Source organism: Onychomys torridus, chromosome 22 (genome assembly GCF_903995425.1).
Source record: "Onychomys torridus chromosome 22, mOncTor1.1, whole genome shotgun sequence".
NCBI classification, from domain to species: domain Eukaryota; kingdom Metazoa; phylum Chordata; class Mammalia; order Rodentia; family Cricetidae; genus Onychomys; species Onychomys torridus.
Window position 1 is genome coordinate 40,501,397 of NC_050464.1, and position 22,364 is coordinate 40,523,760.

General features: G+C 51.6%; 1 protein-coding gene across 3 annotated transcripts in view; it reads left to right on the forward strand.

The window, feature by feature from the left end:
• Positions 1–22,364, forward strand: part of Sez6l (seizure related 6 homolog like) — a 158,601-nt gene that overhangs the window by 131,950 nt on the left and 4,287 nt on the right. The window contains exons 10-16 of one of the 3 annotated variants that reach the window (XM_036172644.1): positions 2,714–2,910; positions 5,742–5,936; positions 8,161–8,352; positions 16,956–17,150; positions 18,599–18,631; positions 20,649–20,763; positions 21,615–21,717. In XM_036172644.1, the coding sequence (XP_036028537.1) occupies positions 2,714–2,910; positions 5,742–5,936; positions 8,161–8,352; positions 16,956–17,150; positions 18,599–18,631; positions 20,649–20,763; positions 21,615–21,717 (1,030 nt within the window). The remainder of the gene's footprint in view (positions 1–2,713; positions 2,911–5,741; positions 5,937–8,160; positions 8,353–16,955; positions 17,151–18,598; positions 18,632–20,648; positions 20,764–21,614; positions 21,718–22,364) is intronic. The other 2 variants (XM_036172645.1, XM_036172647.1) reach the window with 2 other exon arrangements.

Consider the following 22,364-nt stretch of genomic DNA (forward strand, 5'->3'; position numbering starts at 1 on the left):
AGTCTAAAGTATTGCTTTCAGTATTCCTTGTAGATCGGGTTTGGTTGGACATGAGTTAGCCTGTTCATATCATTTTGAAAAGTTTTTTTCCTCCTTCAACTATATCAGCTAGCTTTTCGAGGTAAAATAGCCTATGTTGGCACCTGTGGTCATTCAGAACCTGAAGTACATTGCTTCAGGCCATTCTGACTTCTAATGTTTCTATTGAGAAATCATTTGTTTTTCTGGGATTTTCCTTTATAGGACTTTTCTCTTGCAGTTTTTAATACCCTCTCTTTGTATTTTTAGTGTTTAACTATGCTATGCTGTGGGAGTTCCTTTTCTAGCCCTGTCTATTTGATGCTCTGTGTGTTTCTTGTGTGTGTGTGTGTGTGTGTGTGTGTGTGTGTGTGTGTGTGTGTCTTTCCTTGGTTTGGGGAAGTTTTCTTCTATGATGTTGTTGAATATCTAGTCTACGCCATTAGCCTAGGATTCCTCTTCATCTATGTCCATAATTCTAAGATTTTGTCTTTTCGTAGTGTCTTGATGTTCCTTCATATTTCTTTTGAATGTTTTTAAATCTGTCAATGCTCTTTGCCTAAGTCCCCTATATCTCTACTTTATCTTCAAGTCCTGACATTTTCTGTCTTCTACTTACTCTGTTCTATTTACAGAGCTTCCCACCACATTTTCTAATTAGGTTAATGAGTTTTTTGATTACCTCATTTCCTTCAGCTTGAGTCTCTTCATTATTTCTACCTCTTCATTCAGTTTGAGTTTCAGGTTCTCCGTCGTCTTCATCATTTCGCTCTGCTGTATGTTTGTGCTTTTGTGGACCTCACATTCATCGCTAATCTCTTTGCATTCATTAAGCTGTGTGTTCTGTGTCCTGGGGTTCATCTAGGTAATTCTTCTTGGAAAATGATTCTATGGTGTATGAGGGTGGGGTGTGACCATGACATACTGTACTGGCCCTTCATATTTGTGTTTTTGTGATAAGACCTTGACTCATAGGCTTCCACTGGTTATGTGTCTAATATGAGATTTTACGAGCATCTATGGAGGGTAAGCTTGGTTTGGGGTTTGTTTGTATATTTTTGTTTGGCGTTGTTTTCTCTGTTGTTGCCCGAGTTTGATTGCTTTCAACCAATCAGACATGAGGAGTTGGTAGACAATGCCTTCAGCTGCTTGGTGGTCATTTTGGTTGGAGAAATGGGGGTGATTCCAATTAAGGAGTGACCAAGAAAGCCGCGGGACAAATAATTCAATCTGCTTAGGATTTGCTCCCTGAGCTCTGCCAGGAAATGTGAGGATGGCATGGGTGGGGTCTTGGGCATACACCCAGCTAAGCTTCCATACAAGCTGTGCAATAGGCTTCAAATTTGGGGTGGTGTGGGCAGGCCAAGAACTCACCAGGCTGCACTGGAGCACAGATGTACGTCCCAGTCTAGGTCTAGAAGCTGGGTGTGCTACAAGCTGCCTAGGATCAACTGGACCAGTACACAGGATGTGGGACCTGGGCTAAGTTTTGGTTTTTGTTTGTTTGTTTTGTTTTGTTTTGTTGGTTTTTTGAGACAGGGTTTCTCTGTAGCTTTGGAGCCTGTCCTGGACTATCTCTGTAGACCAGGCTGGCCTCGAACTCACAGAGATCCACCTGCCTCTGCCTCCCGAGTGCTGGGATTACAGGTGTGCGCCACCACCATCCTGGGCTAAGTTTGAAGGTTGGATATGGCATGCATGGGCTCGCATCTAGTGACTCACCAGACTGGAGTGGAGCACAGGAAGTGTGACCATGCTCGGTCTGGAGGTTGGATGTGGTGCCAGAGAATTAGTAAGCGCTAGGGTCAGGCACACTCAGCAGGAGAAGCTGGTCCACAGGATGTGCTACCGGGTCCAAGCCTGCAGGTTGGGGAGGACACAAGACGGGCTCAGCAGACTGATGCTCAAGATGTGAGACTCTGCCTAGGTCTGGTCATTGAGGATAGTACAGATGGGCTAGGGCCAGGCAGACTCAGCAGGCTGGACAAGAGCACAGATGTCTGACCCCCACTAGGCCTTGAGGTTGGGCATGATACAAGCAAGGTAGGGTAGGGCAGATACAGCAAGTTGGGCTTGGACCCACCCTCTGCATCATTAACCATCACCTCCATCCTCTGTGTCAGTGGCAAGGCCTAGTCCTGCATTCAGATCTTTGCATCACTCCTCAATGAGGGGCATGGTAGCAGGCTTGAGCACAGTTTCTGCATAAGGCACCCCACCTCACTGTTCCAGCACACAGTGCAGAACTCTGCTGATGGAGGGATAATAAGAAGCAGTTTGGTTTCCCGCATGAACAGGCGGGCTGTGCTCAGCAGAGCCTGGAGAACAACACTAGCTTCCAATGACCTCACCAGACCAGCATGTAGCCCCATGCCCAGGACAGCACTGCACCAGGAACAGTGTTGTTCATAGAACAGGGAAGCCGGCCCGTTACTGTGCATGATTTGGCTTCACAGTGAGACTCAGACATTCTTCCAGAACCCAGGCATCTACAGGTCTGCCTGTCCTGTTGATAGGAGGGAGCAGTGTGTCCTGGTCCCATCTGCCATCTGGACCACCTCATCCCTGCTTCCTAGCCAGGGCCTGACACATTGCATGTCTGAAGGAATTCTGTGTCCTTGAAAAGGTGACGTGGTGTTTATGCAGACAGACAGGAGCCTGCAGTGACTCCCTCCTCTTCTCTCTGCCCATCAAGCCTGAACCTGAGTAACAGCGATATCCTGACCATCTACGATGGTGATGAGGTTGTACCCCATGTCCTGGGCCAGTACTTTGGCAACAGCAGCCCTCAGAAGCTGTATTCTTCCACGCCAGACCTCACCATCCAGTTCCACTCGGACCCCGCCGGCCTCATCTTTGGCAAGGGCCAGGGATTTATCATAAACTATATAGGTAGGTATTTCAACCCATCAATCTTGTTTGTGCTGGAGGAAGATTGTGCATGGTGGTTTCCTGTGGGTACATCTGTGTGGATGTTTTGCGGCTGCTGGATCCGTCAGTGCGGTGGCATAGTTGTCCCAGGTGGTGTTAGGCTCATGGGCTCTCTAGTCATGGGGACCAGGGTTGAAACCCCAGCACTGTTGTGGGGGGCGTCAGTGGGCCACTCTGAGCACCCTTCTCTCATGAGTAAAGTGGAAACGCTGAAGGAGTGGAGGTGAGGACTTATTAAATGAGGCCTCGTAAGGCTAAGGCGTGGTGTTTCCAGGGTAGTCAGCTGTGACGTCACTGCACACTCCCGCTTCCCTCTATTTGCAACTTCTCACATCTCATCTGCTCCCTGTCTCCTGTCCTGCGGCCAGCTCTCCCTAAGGATACCCCTTCTTCTGAGTCACTGAGCAGGGCAGTTCTGCCTAGCCTCCTTCACACGCTCCAGGCCTGGGCATACAGCAGATTACATCTTCCTTGGTTCTCAGTGTGGCCTTGTCTGCCCCCATTACTCTTTCCAAGAGGCTAACGAAGGCATCCATCCTCTGAGGTCTGCTTCTTGGGCCCTTTTTTCTTTGTTGTATTACAAACATCTGGGAACATTTCTGCTGCTGCTCCTGAGTTCTTCTCCGGGGCACAGACAGTTGCCCTTTTGATCGGCAAGCCTTTGGAGGAAGGGGTTCTGGTGGCTTGGCTCCCATCTATCTCCAGAGACTCCCTCTCCCTCCCGGCTGAAAGATGAAGTCATCCTCAGCTTCCTCTATTCCCCTGGTGCCAGAGGCAACCTTCAGACCAGCATCTGCTGGATGGCAAAGTTCTGACTCCATCCAAAGCTGGTCCAGGTGACCCAGTGCCTGGCCAGTGCTCTTTGGCAATGTCTTAAAGTGTTCTTGTATGCTGAACTTGAAGCCGAGCATCTGTGACAGTTCAGGACTGCTACATCCTATCATGCATGTTACATGTCCAACCTAAGGTACAATGGCCCCTGCAGTGATGTACTGAAGGCTGGAGGATTCCACTTGATTCAAAGGCAGTGATTGATTAGTGATGTCTGCTGTGAACAAGAAATCAGGTTGGGTGGAGGTGGTGCACGCCTTTAATCCAGTGCTCGAGAGGCAGAGCCAGGTGGATCTCTGTGAGTTCAAAGCCAGCCTGATCTACAGAACAAGATCCAGGACAGGCACCAAAACTATACAGGGAAACCCTGTCTCGAAAAAGCCAAAGAGAGAGAGAGAGAGAGAGAGAGAGAGAGAGAGAGAGAGAGAGGAAATCAGCACATGTTTGATGCTTCTGGAAACAATTTCTTTTTGGTTGGACCCTGGTTCTAGCTTGACCATGAACCTGAAGTCATGATTTCAGATCCTTAGTGCCTGCTAAGCCCTTCACAGACCCAGACAGAGAAATCCACACATGTTTCCAGGGCTATGTCCATGTTCATTAACCCTCGCATTGCCATGTGGGATAAACAGGTTGTAATGCTTGACCTCATTCTGCAGAGGACACCAGTGAGGCTGAATGTGTATCAAACATGACTGAATCTGGATGTCTTCCTTAACGGAGAAAAAAGGGTCAGGCTGGGCTCTGGTGCAGTCAACAGAAGTCCTAAGGGCCAGGCACAATGGCGTACATTTTAATGCTAGCGCTCAGGACACAGGCACACATGGATGTCTGTGAGTTCAAGACCATCCTGGTTTGTAGAGCAAGTTCCAGGCCAACTGAGGCTGCATAGTGAGACCCTATTTTTAAAAAAGAGGGGAGTGGAGGAGAAAAAAGAAAAGACACTCCTGAAACCCTGAGTTCCATCCCGGGGTGATCCATAGCTGTGACCCTAGCGCTCAGGAAGATTAGAGGTTCAAGGTCACCTTCAGATGTACGGTGAGTTCAAAGCTGACACAGGTTACGTGAGACTTCATGAAAACAGAAAATGAGAGAGAATGTGTGAGTTGTCTGACTCCTGGGCTGATCTCCTTGCTCGTAGAGTTAACAGGAACCTCCAGGGATGGGCAGTTTGGTGCCTCCATGCTACCTGCTGGGGAAAGCAGAATCGCCATTTTCCAGGTAGTGGCCCTCTGAAAACTGAAGCATGGCAAGCGTAGGTAACTCAGCCATGGCCACCCAGGTAGAGAATGGTGCCAACATGGCTCCTGCCACTGAAGGGACAGGGTCCTCCACTGGGTGTGGCATGGTAGCTCCCACTCAGGGTCAGGCGAGCAGACCATTTCTTCCTTTCCATCCAATATCTTCCAGCTTGTGCAGCTGAGTCCCAAGTCCAGCACTTGTCTGGTTTTTCAGAGACCTAGAAATAGGGGCCCCTGTTCCCGTCCAGGAAACTTTAGAAGCCATTTCCCTGGCCCCTTCCTTCAGGCAGCCGGGAGAGGTCCTTTCTCCAAATAAAAGTGTGCGGACATCCTGGGGAAAGCCCCTTCTGGCTGCTCAGGGGTGGCTCCTCAGACAGTCAAGGCCACTACTGTCCCTAGAAGTATATTAAACTGCTTTAGACCTGCTCACCATGCACTCTCACACAAAGACAGCAAGAGTCAGGTTTGGACCACCTCAGTGACAGGTCTGTAGGAGAGAGAGAGGACCCCACCACAGTGACGCCTTTGGGTGTCCCAGGTTGTGGCAAATGTTCTCCAGAAATGTGCCATTTGAGCTGAAGAATTGGCCAGTGGTGGCTTTCACGAGCGGTAAGCTATTGTCCTGCTGTGAACTGATCCTCCACCGGCTCAGGTCGCAGCCATGGTGCACCTGCCTCTAACTGCTTTTCCCAAACCTAAGGAAGATGTTTTGTTTTAAAGAGGTGTCACGGAATGACTCTTGCTCAGACTTGCCTGAGATCCAGAACGGCTGGAAAACCACTTCCCACACAGAGCTGGTCAGGGGAGCCCGGATAACATACCAGTGCGACCCCGGCTATGACATCGTGGGGAGCGACACCCTCACCTGCCAGTGGGACCTGAGTTGGAGCAGTGACCCCCCATTTTGTGAAAAAAGTAAGAGTCATTTTTTTTTTCCCTCTCCCTAAGTCAACTCCCAAAGACACACGTCACGTGGAATCAACACTCTCTGTTTAAGGTAGGAGCTGGCCTCCTTTCTCAAATGGTTTCACTGGAACCCCAGCTCTGTTGCCTACAGTCTAGTAGAAATGCAAATAAATGAAATATATTGGGTGGAGGGTGACAGGGAGCAGAGGGGACCGTAGCAAATGAGCGATGCTGAATCTTTAACATGTCTGTAGAGCCAAGCAGAGCACACCAAAGCCATCATCCTCCAGTTCTGAGCTCCCTCCACAGGCAGCCAGTCTCCTGACCCCTGGGTGCTGCCCCAGGAGTGCTCCCTGTCCTGACAGGGGAAGTGCTCCCTGTCTTGACAGGGGAAGTGCTCCCTGTCCTGACAGGGGACAGTGCTCCCAGTCCTGACAGGGGATAGTGCTCCCTGTCCTGACAGGGGATAGTGCTCCCTGTCCTGACAGGGGATAGTGCTCCCTGTCCTGACAGGGGAAGTGCTCCCTGTCCTGACAGGGGATAGTGCTCCCTGTCCTGACAGGGGATAGTGCTCCCTGTCCTGACAGGGGGATAGTGCTCCCTGTCCTGACAGGGGGATAGTGCTCTCTGTCCTGACAGGGGATAGTGCTCCCTGTCCTGACAGGGGATAGTGCTCCCTGTCCTGACAGGAGGATAAGGAAAGGAAGCACTGCTAGCTTCTTGCTGACGTCCTACAGCAAGGGAAGGAGCTGAGCTTTGACGTGGCCTCTTCTCTTGGCCGGGTTTTTCCTAACTCCCACATCAAAGTCCCAACTCCAACCCTGTGGCAGGGACCTCCAGGTGACAGTTTAATGTTCCTGTTCCACATGATTGGAATCAGAACAGAATGGTAATAACAAGTGTTGGCAGAGGGTGAGGGAGATGGGGAAGGGACAGAGCAGGGACCGGGAGACCTAAGGAAAAAGACAGCAGCCAGGCATCACGGAAAGAGCTACCAAAGAGCCACAGCCAGCCACGTGCACATGTGGGATACCTGTGGCACCTGGAATGCTCAGATGGACCCAGGGAGGCAGGGAGGCAGGAGGATGGACAGACAGATGGATGGTTTTCTAGATACAGATGAGCCTGGTCTGTGCATAGCTAGATACTGACATTTTCTATGTAGGTATTTCTCTACATCTCTCCATGTGTAGATGTCTGCTCATATCTGTTGGTAGATAAATGTGTGTGGATTCCTAGACATGGACACTTATGCAGGTAAGATGGAGTTATAGACAATATGTTTAAAATACAATGTGTATGATATACATACATATATATATATATATATATATATATATATATATATTATACAGGGAAACTAATGCATAACTCTATATGTGACATATGACTGTGTCTCTCTATATCTATATAAAGCTGTATCTAGATGGATGGATAGATGGACAGATGGACAGACAGGATAGATGGACAGATGGACAGAGGATTGGCAGATGGGTGGACAGACAGACAGATGGTTTACAGATAGAAATAGCTGCAGAAGGGTATTCTAGATGAAGGGGGATGCATGTGTGTAAACGGTCCATTCTGAGGGTGGTGGACGTTGTTCACATCACTCAGGTGTTCACTTCCTTCCTTGTTAATTAGTTTACTGTTTCCCTTTTATCTGTATTGATTTTCTAATTAAAGTGCAATTGATGCTTGTTTTGTTGGGTCAGGCATCATAGAGAGCAGGAACAACCTCCACTTTGTTCCTCCCACTCTGGCCACTGCTAGGAATTTCATAGAGCGGATGCTCCCTCCTGCTGTGCTCTCCCACACACACCGTGCTCACCCACACACACACTGTGCTCACCCCCACATACACCCTGCTCTCCCTCACACACACTGTGCGCACACACACACACACACACACACACACACACACACATACACACACACTATGCCCACACACACACACACACACCATGCTCACCCCCACATACACTGTGCTCACCCTCCTCCGTGATGATTTATACCTTAGATATAGGTTTGGGGCCTGGTGAAAACTTTGGGGGCACATTCAGGAATAAAATTCAGGTCTCTTCCCACCTGACCTGTTCTCCAGCCACCTCTGCAGAGTTGTGTGCTGTGTCCGCAAAGGGCAAAGGGCTGACTTGAGGAACGTTCGAGATCCTCCAGTCGGTCTTGGTGACCCGTGGCGTCCCTGTGCACCCATGTGCTCTTCTCTCCACAGTTATGTACTGTACCGACCCTGGGGAGGTGGAGCACTCCACCCGCCTCATCTCTGACCCCGTGCTGCTGGTGGGCACCACCATCCAGTACACCTGCAGCCCCGGCTTCGTCCTTGAAGGGAGCTCGCTTCTCACCTGCTACAGCCGCGAGACCGGGACGCCCATCTGGACATCTCGCCTCCCCCACTGTGTCTGTGAGTCCTGCGTTCAAACTGGGGTCATTGTTTCAGGATTGCCTCTCCTGGGGGGACCAGCCTGGGGGAGGCATCGCATTGCACGCTTGTGTTGTTACCGCACACACCACAGCAGCGGGCACTGTCGGGGCAACGGCTTTCGGGTGAACATGGCAGCCCTCTGCCGGGTGTCCCTCGCCTCTCTCTTGTTTCATGTTAAGAATAACTTGAGACATGGGGCAGGGGAGACTTGCTATGCTAGCTTAAGGGCTGGAGTTTGAATCCCTAGCACCCACGCCAATGGAGGAGGCAGAGGCAAGGGATCCAGGCTGAGCTAGACTAGCAAAACGGAACTCCCAGTGCAGAGATAGATATAGAGTGATACAGGAAGACACCCGACGTCAACATCGACCTCTGGCCTCGGCGCACGCGCACACACATACACGCACACACATACACACACACACACACACACGCATACCTGGACACGGTCATGCACGTTTATACCCACACAATGCCAATACACACGTGCTTGCACAACACACATGTGCGTGCAAAAAGAGAGGGAGGGAGTGCAAGGATAAGAAGATTCTAAAGGCAGGCGTGGTGCGTGCCTGTCATCCCTTTGGGGAGTCTGAAGCAGGAGGAAGGACTGGGGGTTCTCAGCCAGGCTGAGCGTCACAGGGAGATCCTAACTAAGAGATGGGGGTGGGGGGGATGCAAGGTTCAGAAAGGCCTTGGCTGCCACCTACTTAACAGAGTTCAGTTGCAAGGCTTCTGAAGAGCCCCAGGAATCCTACCCACAGCAACTACAGACCAAGACAGTGTGAAACGGGGCAGTTGTATGTCCAGGAGAGAGTTCACAGGCCACTGAGATTTAAAACAGCTGTGTTCCCAGCACCCATGGTGGGCAGCTCACTGTCATTTACCTCCAAGGGACCTGATTCCCTCTTCTGCCCTCTGCTGGCCACACTCGTGACACACTCTAAGGGACACACAGATGCACATGCTTACGCTTAGATTCGAACAGTAGGCTGGGGGAAGGTCCCTGAGGGGTGTGGGCAGTGAGACCCCAGACAACACCCCGGAGACTCAGGAGTCTAGGGGTGGCAGTGGACAGCTGGTGGCCTGGCTGCTCCTCCAGGGGGAATACGTTCTGTGACCTGTCAGCCAGGCCTGGCCCCCGATGCCTCCAGCAGCAAGGAGGCCCACCAGCAGGCAGGCAAAGCCACTGGGAAACAAGAGATGCTGCTCACGGTGCTGGTTGGTGTGTCTTGGGCAGTGCACCCCTGCCTCAACTCCTCTGTTGCTGGAAGGAAAGAAATCCGGGGTGTGTCGCTTCTGATGGAGAAGAGAGAGAAAATGAAGTCCCAGAGGCCTTGCCCTCTCCTCTGCTTGTGAACAAGAGCCTGTATACATGTATACTTTTGCATACGTGTGCAAATTAAGAAAGCTGAGGTCCACAGGGTATCGTAGCCTGTGTTACTATAACTAGACACTTGAGGCAGATTGATTTAGAAAGCAAAGGGGTTCATTGAGCACTAGTCTGTAGGTTCTAGTCCAAGAGCAGTTGGTCTGATCGTGGCCAGAGTTTGTAGTGAAGCAAAGAGCTGGGGCCAGAGTCCCATCACCTTCAAAGGAATAGCCAGATGATGCTTGGACCTCCAGTAGGTCTCATGCCCCACAGCACCAGCCTGGGGACAAGCCCTCTCAACACATGGATCTCTAAAGAGCATGCAACATCTGAGGAGGGAGGGGCAGCCTCCAGAGCCCCAGGCATGATCTCTGGACTCTCCCGGTGACACCTGGGTGCTCAGAAGCACTGTTCTTGCAGTCGAGGCTGCAGAGACCCCAAGTGAGAAGATGGGGAAAGCTAACTCTCTCCAAAGACACTCCCTGGGCCACCGAAGCCTGGAGCCTCCCCCACCGGGACCAGTGTTCCTGGAACTCTCCATGTCAGGTGCAGGGCTGAGTAGTACCAGCTTCCCTGACACCCATGCCAATGAGCTTGCAAGTCACAGGAGGTGTCAGGACACTAGAGAACCGTGAGGAAGGGATGGAGCAGCCTCACTGGGGCAGGGGAGAGGGAAAGTTCCTTCTCATCATTGCTTGGGGGGTCGGGGGAGGGGAGGCTGAAAACTGAATTGAACCAGCTTGAGGGTCAAAGTATCACCAGATTCCAATGACAGCTCGGCCACTTCCTCCTTGTGAAATGCTTGACAAATGAGTTGCCTGGGCCTCAGTTTACTTGTCTGTAAAATGGCAATGCCGCAAGCCATTGACATGGAGGCAAACTCCCCACCAAGCCTGTCCACACGACCCGATGGCTGAGCAACTGTGTTAGGTGACCCTGATGGTCACCAGCTAAGCAGGGAGGAAGACAGTGGGATCTGTGTCTCCGGGTCACGGGACGACCCTATATAAAGAAAGGATTTCTGAACCATCTATGGTGGTTGGTGTACACTGATCATCTATGGGCTGAATAAAAAGGGGGTTTCATCTCTCCGCCTCCTGACTGGGGACACAGTGTGACACACTCCTGCCTCCATGCCTTCCTCACCCCGATGGACTGTACCCTTAACTGAGAGATGGAATAGACTCTTCCTTCCTGAGCCACTCCAGGGTTGAAATCTGGTCACTCAGTAACCAGAAAACAAGTCACAAGTGCGTCCAAGCGAACTGTAGATCTTACTGGGCCTTTTGAAACAGTACCCTGCAGCCAGCGGGGCAGCCCACACCTGCAGTCCCAGCACACGGGTGGGGCAAGAGGGTTGTGGAGTCATTTGAACATTCAAGATAATTCCCGAAAGGATTATAGAGAAATCTCCTGGGGTGCTACTGCCATCTGCTGGTCGCTTCTGGGTACTACAGGGATTGTGTGGGACTTTCAAGGTGCCCCTCTGTTCTGGGAAGATGGGGGACCAGATTCTCCTCAGTGCTCAGGATGGCTGAGCTCTGGCAGAACAGAACAGAAACCAGCTCACCACCTCCACTGCAGCCAGCTCCCAGCACCGGCCTGGCACAGGCTGAATGCACGTCAGCTGTCTACCAAGCCGAGTATCACACACACCTGGCGGTAGCTGCAGACCAACAAAGCCAGATGAATTCTCTCCATGAAGTTAGTGGCTCGCTTCATCTAAGCAAACCAGAAAAGATTAGAACTGATGTTTAGACTAAATGTCACAGCACACACTTGTCCTCTCTTCCCTGTGGCAGGGCTACAACAGGAAGCTGCTGAGTTCAAGCCAACCTGTCACTAAAACACAGAGGCTAGGTGTAACTCTGTTTCAGAAAATAAACTGAAAATTGAATTAAATTTAAAAGTCCTCCCTCCCACTAAGCCCAGGCTTACTCTTCAGGGTTTAACAACCCCTTGCTGTACCTCAGGTCTCATCCATGGATGTGTAACTCAAGGAGTCTTGGAGACTTCCCAGGACTGACTGAAGGGAGGCGCTGTGGCGTGATTGTGGACTTGGCTGCAAGTCTCAAACTATTCACAGAGCCAAGGGCAAGCCTGCAGTCTGTGGATAACCTTCATTTCCTGTGACAATAGCCTTGGCCAAGCCTGGTCCTCATGAGCCACTCTCGGGAGCTGATCTGCAGCCCGTCACTGCTGTGACGCCCTCCTCTCTGGGAAGGGGTGCTCTCCGGCACATGAGGCTGCAGCTGTCTCCTCCCACCCGTGTGTCTGGTGGGCTCCTGAGAACATGGAGTGCACACACTCTCAAGGGCAGGACACCAAGTGCCCCCCCCCCTAGTTTTTCTGCCAGGTCCCACAGCCAGGAAAGGCTCTAGGAAACAGGTGTGGGTGCCTGCCAGGGCACGTCCACACTGTCGCTGTCATCTGAGATGCATCAGCCCAGATAAGCCCTCAATTGTTTGTTGTTGTTTTTTATAGAATTTTTATTTATTATTTTTAAATAACATTTTTAATTTATTTTTCATACCAACTACAGTCTCCCCTCCCTCCTCTCCTTCCAGTGCTCCCTCCCCTGCTTCCCATCTCCCCCCTCCCCTTCCACTCCTCCTCCATCTCCACTCAGAAAGGGGCAGGCCTCCATGGGCTTGAGCAAAGCATGGCACATCTAGTTGAGGCAGATCTGAGATCCCCTTGTGTCAAGGCTGAGCAAGGTAATCCAGCATGGGGATCAGGTTCCCCAAAGCCAGCTAAGTGCCAGGGACAGGTCCTGATCTCACTGCTAGGAGCCCTACAAAGACATCAACCTACACAACTGTCACACACATGCAGAGGGTCTAGGTCGGCCCCATGGAGGCTCCCTAACTGCTGGTGCAGAGTCCATGAGCTCCCACAAGATTGGATCAGCTGTCTCTGTGGGTTCCACCGTCATGACCCACCCACCCACCCCCGCTCATACAATCCCTTCCCCCTTTCTTCAGCAAGATTCCCAGAGCTCAGCATAGTGTTTGCCTGAGCATCTCTGCATCTGCTTTCATCAGTTACTAGATAGAGTATCTCAGATGACAATTAGGGTAGACACCAATCTGATTACAGTAGGTGGCCAGTTCAGGCACCCTCTCCACTATTGCTAGGAGTCTTAGCTGAGGTTATCCTTGTGGATTCCTGGGGGTTTCCACAGAGCCAGGTTTCTCCCTAACCCCCAAATGCCCCTCCATCAAGATGTTTTTACTCTCCCCCTCTGTCCCGCCTCCAGCACCCGGCCCACCCAACCTGTTCCCTCAAGTTCCCATCCCTCCATCCCCCATCCCCTGCCCCCAGTTTACCCAAGAGATCTCTTCTATTTCCCCTTCCCAAGGAAATCCATGTGTCTCTCCTTGTTATCCAGCCTCTCTGGGGCTGTGGACTGCAGGTTGGTTATGCTGTACTTTACTCCTAACATCCACTTATGAGTGAGTACATGCTGTGTTTGTCTTTCTGGGTCTGGGTAACCTCACTCAGAATGATTTTTTTTCTAGTTCCATCCATTTGCCAGCAAATTTCATGAGATCATTGTTTTTTACAGCAGAGCAATACTCCATTGTGTAAATGTACCACATTTTCTTTATCTATTCTTCAGTTGAGGAGAATGTAGGTTGTTTCCAGGTTCTGGCTGTTATGAATAATGCTGCTATGAACATAGTTAAGCAAGTGTCTTTGTGGTATAATTGAGCATCCTTTGGGTATATGCCCAAGATTGATATAGCTGGGTCTTGAGGTCTGAGAAACCACCAAATTGACGTCCAAAGTGGCTGTACAAGTTTGCACTCCCACCAGCAGTGGAGGAGAGTTCCCCTTACGCTGCATCCTCTCCAACATGAGCTGTCTGCAGTGTTTTTGATCTTAACCATTCTGGCAGGTGTAAGGTGGTAGGTATCTCAGTGTCGTTTTGATTTGCATTTCCCTGATGACTAAGGATGTTGAGCAATTCCATAAATGTCTTTCAGCCATTTGAGATTCTTCTGTTCAGAATTCTCTGTTTAGATATGTACCCCATTTTTTAAATTGGATTATTTGATATTTTGATGTCTAGTTTCTTGAGTTCTTTATATATTCTGGAGATCAACCCTCTGTCAGATGTGGGTTTGGTAAAGATCTTTTCCCATTCTGTAGGCTGCCGTTTTGTCTTATTGACAGTGTTCTTCACCTTACAGAAGCTTTTCCGTTTCAGGAGGTCCCACTTGTTTATCTTAGTGTCTGTGCTACTGGTGTTATACTTAGGAAGTGGTCTCCTGTGCCAATGCATTCAAGAGTACTTCCTACTTTCTCCTCTATCAGGTTCAGTGTAACAGGATTTATGTTGAAGTCTTTGATCCACTTGGACTTGAGTTTTGTGCACGGTGACAGATATGGATCTATTTGCAGCCTTCAACATGTTGATATCCAGTTATGCCAGCACCATTTGTTGAAGATGCTTTTTTTTTTCCATTGTATAATTTTGTTAAGCCTCCAATTGTATGGTGGCCAGGAAGATCCCTTTCTCCTCATCCACACTGTATTGGTCACTCTGGCAGAGAAGAGGCTCCAGCCTGGCCCTGTATTCTGCTATGTGTCTCTGGCCTCAGTCTTATGGAGTCAAGTTTAGATTTGTTTCATTTACCTCTGTGAATACTGTGAGGACAACACGCCATCAGGATGCAATTTACAGTGGAGGGGCTGCAGTCCAGCATGGTGGGAGTCGGGGAGGAAGTGTGGGTGGGAGCAGGTAGACTGGCTGGTCACATTGCATCTGCACTCAGGAGGCAGAGAGGAACAGGAAATGGTGCCAGGCTGTGAAACCTCAAGGCCCGCCCCCAAAGATACCCGTCCTCCAGAGAGGCTTCCCCTCTTAAAGGTCCAGTGACCTTCCCAAGCAGCGCTCCCAGCCAGGCAACAAGTGCTCAATCACATGAGCCTGTAGTGTCACTCAAACTACGACACGCCTCATGCTTATGTGCTGTCCCATGGTAACTACGCGGGATACGTTAGTTGACTGAATAACTAGTACTTTCTGTGAAACAAACCCTGTGCCACGTGCTAGGATCTCGAAATGAGCACAATATAATACTGAGTTCCAGGAAGGAGGAGCGTTAGAGAGGACACACACCACCACCACACGCAGTGCCGGGGACATTACAGACTCCAGGGACACTGAAATCCCCAAAGACAGACCTGGGTCAGCAGGGGGTCTCTAGATGATACATCTTACAAAAGAAGAGGTAGCACCACTTCCGGCCCTGGCTGTGGGTCACAAGTCTGGGTCCTTGTGGGCCCTTCAGCCCGCACCACGTGGACCCATCTAGGTGGTAGCACACACCAAAGCCAGGTGTCTCACCCGCCGCAGTGATTTGTTAGAAAGAAGTGCCCATCTCAGGCGGTGTCATCAGAGGAGGTTCCCCAACCCTTCTGCCAGGTTCACAGCTGAAAGCAAGTCTGGGGTCCCAGCAATACCCAGGGGACAGTCCCAGGAGGTAGGGACCTCAGAGCCATCTCCACTTCTGTCTGTGGAGCTCACCTGTGACAAAGGGAGAGAGAAGAGAGGGTAGGGAGGGGAGGAGAGTGCCCTTCACCCAGCAAGGTGTTTAGTGTGAGGTAGGCACAGCTGCAGGGGACGGAAGATGAGGTGGCCCTGGCGGGCAGTGGAGGGCAGCTGTCAAAGGCTTCCAGGTCGTGGGAGTCTCAACAGATAGACCAGTCCTCCTGAGTCCTGGACTGGGGACTGTGGGTTTGAGAAGGCTTACACTCAGAAGACGGAAGCCTAGGCTGCAGGCTTGCCTCGGGTCCCTTCTCTCCTGAGGCTTGCTCACCAGGGAACACCTAAAGCTGCTGATGAAACCCACTCCCTCTCATCTTTCCGAACGGCGGGCAGCTGGTGCAGGAGGCAACACCTGGAGCCACGGCTCTCCTCAAGCCAGAGTGAGGTCCCACCGGTGGGTCTCTGTGGAAAAACTGGAACCTGCGTGCATCATTCGTGAGAACGTGGCATGGGGTAGCTGATGTCCAAGACTGCATACGGGTCCTCAAAAATCAAAATGGGGACCACCCTGGGGCCTAGTAGTTATTTTTCTGGGTGTCTACCCTCAAAGAACCAGAAGTGGAACTCAGCTGGGTTCGCCCACTCACAGTGACATCAGTACTGTTGGGAAATGAGGACACGGCATAGTCTGCTTGTCAACGGAATACTATTCAGCCTTAAAAACGGAAGCACTTAGGACATGGTGAGGAACCTCGAGGACCTCTGCTAAGTGAAATAAGCCATTCCTCTCAGAGCACAGTCACACCTGTGTGAATCCCTGTCCTTGGGTTCACAGAGACTGTAAGTGGAAAGTTGGCTTCTGGAAGCTGGGGCAAGGTGCACCGAGTCCTAGAGGTCAGCTGTTCACGGCTAAGTCGGTAACCTTTGTGAGGATTTTGCCGCGATTTAAAATCTTGTAGATGAATCAGGATTGGTGATGCTGGGTGATGTTTCCTGGCTGTCACCCAGGGGCAAACGGCTCACCCGGCAATTACACACTCTAGGTCTCCCAGGACTTGGTGTCGGCAGTACCCAAAAGCAGCCACCAGAGGGGAGTGTGAACCTGTTGGTTGTGGCCACTTAAGGCTCTTGGCGTTTGATTCCACAGACAATTGTCCTGAATGATGGCAACATTTTACAGTGTGGGCGCTGCTGGACGGAAGAAGAAAACACTAGAAACTTGGTGGCCGATGGCATCAGGGAAAGATTCCTGGAGGAGAAATGAGTGACAGAGACCAGACCTGGACATCCCAGATGGGCTCAGGAGGAGTGGACAGTCTTTTTAATCAACCACCACCAAGATCCATCACTTAGTGAGCACCCTCCACATGGCGAGGGTGCTCCTCTACCTCCTAATCCATTCTCTTAGGGAGTCATATTCCCATTTGCTAAGGAGAAAACTGGAGATCAGAGAGGATGTAATACTTCCTGGAGGTCACCCAGCTAGTAAATGAAAGAACTGATAGTTTTTAACCCAATTCTGCAACCCTATTCATTCCGCGATGCTCATGTGTAGTATGTATCCAGAGATGGGAGAGAGAATGAAGGGAAACCATTTGGGTACAGGATGGGGCTCTGGAGAGGGGATGCTGTGGGGTAGGCTAGGTCACCCAGAAAATGGTACTGAGTCTGAGACAGCCTCTCAGAGCTCATGTCTGGCTTCATTCATTTCAGCTGAGGAGTCCCTGGCATGTGACAACCCAGGGTTGCCTGAGAATGGGTACCAGATCCTGTATAAGCGGCTGTACCTGCCTGGAGAGTCCCTTACCTTCATGTGCTATGAGGGCTTTGAGCTCATGGGCGAAGTGACCATCCGCTGCATTCTGGGACAGCCGTCCCATTGGAGCGGGCCCCTGCCCATCTGTAAAGGTAAAGAGACCCTAGGAGCCAGGGTCAGGGCTGGCTCCAGGAGAAGCCAAGCTTGCTCTGAGGCTGGCCTTTGTGGCTTTGTGGAATCCCAATCCAGTGGGTTCCTGTCCAGTCTACTTTCTTTCTTTGGTTTATTCATTTGTTTCTTGAGACAGTCTCATGTAGCCCAGGATAGCCTAGAACTTTCTTTGTAGCCAAGGCTAACCTTGAACTCCCGATCCACTTAGTTCTACCTCCCAAGTGCTGGGATTGCAGATGTGCCCCCACCACACCTCTTCTTGGTCCCTTTTTTGTGACTATAACAAAGTATCTGAGAACAGGTAGTTTATATAGAACAGATGTCTGTTTGGTCCAGGGTTGTGAAGGCTGAGCCCAAAGCTTGACTCTGCACCTGTAGGGGATCCCTGCTGCCTGCTGACATGGCAGGGTTATCTCATGCCCAGTCACTGTCCAAAGGCTCAAATAACATCAACCTATAAATCTGGGGACCGATTCTCTAGTTGGGGGCACCTTTGGAAGACTGCGGCTGTCCAGCTTCTTAGCCGGGACTGCTGTCATTGATCAATGGTGACTTCAGTTAGTAGAAGTGTAATCAGGAGTCCTGGGACCAGCCAGCATAGTAAATGCAGAGTGGCCAGCATGGCCTGGCCGCTATGGGTACAGTCTTCCCACTTAAGACTTCACTTCCAGGCTCTGCATCTGGAAGTGCCCTGGTCTGGGCAGTTGAGCGCTTGGCCGGCATGGTAACTTTAGTGACAGAGCATGGGATATCATCCCTGGTACCTTGAACCTCAGGGCTTTATAAGAAATAGGAGTTTATGGAAATAATTTGATAGAGAATGCAGACCCCGGTCAATAAATACGGGTGACAGATGCAATGCAAAGGCTTGAGTGACATGGGTTTCAAAGCTGGAGCCAGTTCACCCCGGCTGCAGTCAGTGTTGGGGTCTTGAGTCACACCTCCTTGGAAACAGTATAAAGAGACCCCGTGAAAAGACCAGTAGTTAGAGGTGGTGTGGGGTCACACAACTGTCTTTCCAGCAATTGGGTGGCTGACACTGAATGTTCAAGGTCCGAACAAGAGGCTGTTAAAAAAAAAAAATTTTTTAAGTTGATCTGTGGACGAAGCTGGAGCTGCCGGGTTGGAATCCCAGGCTCTCTGCTTGCTGCACTTCTGTGAACCCATTGGCTCATCTGGAAAATGTTGATGAGAGTCACATGTGCCAAAAGAGACTGGCAAGGGGTGGGTGGGAGCATGCAAGAGCTCTTGGCACAATGCAGAACACACGGCGTGTGCCATCACCATCCGTGATGCCCAGGCTACTTGCCCATCTCTTTCCTCCCCCACACTGTGCACCCTGGGTTTTCAGATGTAGGCCCATCGGCTTCTCCTTATGCAAACAGTGAACTCCCTCAGTGTTGATGTTGCTTCCTGGTTTCCGTTTCAGTGAATCAAGACAGTTTCGAACACGCGCTGGAAGGTGAGTTTTACTCCATCTTGAAAGTTCCAATACATCTGGCATCTGTGTCATTAGCTTTTCCCTGGGGCCTCCAAAAGTAGCTATTGGGGCTGGAGAGAAGGCTAGACAGTTGAGTGCTCTGCTCTTGCAGAAGATCAGTGTTCTGTTCCCAGCACCCATGTCAGGTGGCTCACAATTACCTGTAACTCCAGCTCTGGGGGGGATCTGATGCCCTCTGCTGGCCTCTGTGGGCAACTGCACTCACATGGCACACACACACACACACACACACACACACACACACACACACACACACACGGAAGAATAATAAAGGCATTTTCAACTTAGGTCCTTAAGTATTACCTGAAGGGATTTGACAGTGGCAATGTAGCCAGAGAGACCTGAGAAGCCCCGACCCTGCCAGACAGCTTCTGACCCATAGGTGCTGTGGGGATAAAATCAGCCTCACCTCACATCCTGGGCAGAGCATCTTCTGGCTGCTGAGTGAAAGGCTGCTGCCTCCCTCTGCCCCCGCTCCCTGGCTCAGCCCTGTCTCCCTTGCCCGAGTATGCTTTGTGGGGCAGGCGACAACAGCTGACCAGGGTCTCTCATTTTTTTTAGATTCCTTCTTTCCTTCCTTGTCTTAATTACTTGCATCCCTGTATGACAGGACACCCCACAAAGGCAGTTTAAGAGGAGGAGGTGCCTATTGTGGCTCACCGGTCCAGGGTCCAGTCTGCCGTGAAAGGGGAGGCATGGTGCACCCACGGGAGCACGAGGCACCCACAGTCAGGAAGCAGAGATGAACGCTGCTCTCGGCTCACTTTCTCCTTTGCATTCAGTCAGGGACCCCAGCCCATGGGACGGAGCTGCCCACATCCAGGGTGGGTCTCCCCACTCCACTTAGACCTTTCCAGATATCTCACACCAGAGGTGTGCACACCTCCTAGGTGTGCCTCCTGGTCCGGTCAGGGCAGTGATTGAAGATGAACCCTGCCACAGAGGCAGCGGCCCGCTTTGTGCACCATGTCCGTTCAGCGCAGTGCAGGGCTGTGGACACAGATGACAGTGAGCATTGGTTAACCAGTTCGACGGCTGCTTCCCGTTGCCTCTAGCACCATTAGCACTGTTCTGTCAGCACAGATGGGTGTCAGGCCGTGTGAGCTACAGGTCACTAGCTGATGTGCACTTTAATCCGGCAGGAAGGATAGGGGACAAACATAAATGTTGGGAAGAAAATGGGTCACCTGTTCCTGAGAAGCGGGGTGTCCCCACTGTGTCCCTCTACCTGGGAATGCCCCACTGCCTCTTGCTGCCCAGTGAGCAGTGGGGAGGCCACCCAGGGCCCCTGGGCTCAGGAAGTGTGAGCGAAGCCAGAGTCCCAGCTGCGCACGTTCATTGTGGAGATCAGGATCGGTTCTCTTCACCCACGTAGGTGGTTGACTAGTGGGTTACAGATGGAGGCGCAGCTGAACTTGGTGAGACATGACCACAGAGAGTGGCAGAGGAGGTCAAGCTTCTAGAAGCGATGAGAGAGAGGGGGACTCACCCTCAAACTGCGCTGGGCAAGTGCTCCCAGCCCCCAAGTTAGCTGCCATGATCTCTGCAGTTGCCACATGCGTTGGGGGCAGGGGGAGGCTGGGCAGCAGAACGGTCCCCACTGCCCCGAGTCACCCCTGGGTGGCATCCCCACTGGCAATCTCTAGAAGGGTCCCCCAGCCTGGTGCAGCTGTTCAGAGAGGAGGGGAGAGAGCAAGGCAAGATTGTTCCTGAACCTTGTCCAAGTCACCCCCTGAGTTGAATTTTAACCAGATGTTTGCCCTCTCCATGATACTCCAATGGGCCTAGAAGGACCAGGGTCCAAACCGTTTCTCAGCCACCCTCTGACTCTGGGCTCCCTAGCAAGGGTCAGCAACCTGTTCTCTGCCTCTGTCCTTCTGTGGGATGTCAGCCGGGGTGGGGCACCCACTTGAGAACCAGGTTCCCTATGGGTGTGGAGCTGGTGGGAAACACGGGCCTCAGTGGCTTCTGTGCTCAGTAGCAGAAGCGGCAGCAGAGTCCTCACTGGAAGGTGGGAACATGGCGCTGGCCATCTTCATTCCGGTCCTTCTCATCTCCTTGCTACTGGGAGGAGCCTACATCTACATCACAAGGTAGGTGGGGTGTGTGCAGCCGGGAACTGCACATCTTGGGCCTCAAGGTCTCTGCCTGGCCCTTGGATATAGTGGCCTCGTGCGATGTGGGGTGCTGTGGTCAGAATCAGAAAGCATCTTGGCGCTTCCTGGTTCCCCTGCCATATCTCAGCCACAGCCATGCCTCCATTCACTGGGTCACTTAGCAAATGCACAGGAATGTCCCAGGGCTTGGTCCTGGGTGCTGAAGGTCACAGTGCTTGCCCTCAATGGACAAAAAGCCACATCCAGACACAGTCATAGGCACATCCACCGCATGGTTACAGAGCTGCTGCCGTGTGCCAGCAGCCTCGTGAACAAAGCAGATTCTAGTGAGGAAAAGTAGCCGACGGAAGAAGGCCTGGGAGGAAGAGCAAAGGCCCTAGGATGGAGGTTGGGTGGCTGGGTAGAGTAGGTAGGAGAGGCTGCAATGAGGAACGCCTTCGAACCAATTTTAAGTGACAGTGAGTGAAGTGAGTGAACCGGGAGGCAAGCAGGCAGAGAAAGGTGCCGGGAGAGGCCCTCCTAGGACCTTAGTCCCTGCTCTCTGTGATGGAGGCGTGGTCTGGGGAGGCACTGGGGGAGAGTCAATAGACACAGAAATTACTTCACAAGTCAAAGCAATTTGGGCTCCTCCTTCCCAGGGCGGGAGGTGACAGAGCTGGCTCCCTACAACCCTGTAGAGCGATGAGCGGAGAGAGATTGTCCTCAATGGGATTCTCACATGCTCAGGGCTGTGTCTACATACCCCATGCCCTTTGCAGAGACTGCTGCAGAGCCTTGGGGGCCAGTGGGGCAGAGGTGTGACTCAAGCTCTGCTGTCTGTCCCTCAGGTGCCGGCAATATTCCAGCCTCCGCCTGCCCCTCATGTACTCCCACCCCTACAGCCAGATCACCGTGGAAACTGAGTTTGACAACCCCATCTATGAGACTGGGGTAAGTGGCACCACCGTTCTCCTGGAGGGCTCCCCCTTGCCCACAGCATGGCTGGCAGAGGGATCACTAGGGAATCCTGCCTCATCCCTACCAAATCCCCTCCTGAGCAGGTTGCTGGGAAAGCCAGCTCTGTTCACCAGTGTGATCAGGGCACAGCCGAGGCATGGTGGGGTAGGGGGCAGTTGCTGTGTCTGAGTTCCAGTCTTTAAAGGCAGCATGGACCATTCTCCATCTTGCAGTGTGGGCTCCTGTGGGGCAGCCGGGCACGGTGCTGATGCTATAGCCATGCCTCACTTACAGAGAGGCATGTGATCTGAGAAAAAGTGTCTCCTGACCTCCCTGTCAGGAAAACCTCACAGAGCACTCTTCTATGAACCTGGATGGCCCGGATCACTCACTCTTTGGGGCCTCAAGAGTTAAACTAGAGATGTAGGGTATGCTGAGGCCTCACATGACTTGCATTTCAAGTTCACTTTTGTGAGTAGGGTGAGCAGTGTAAACACAGGGAACAGTGTTCAGGCAGCAGGCTGGCATCCCCTCTCCTCTTCAGGCATTGGGCAGGCGCACCTGCACATGCTGGGCTTGTGCACGGCAGGCACCAGAGGCTGGCCTCTTGTTCCCAAGTGCTGGGGTGGGTGACTATGTCC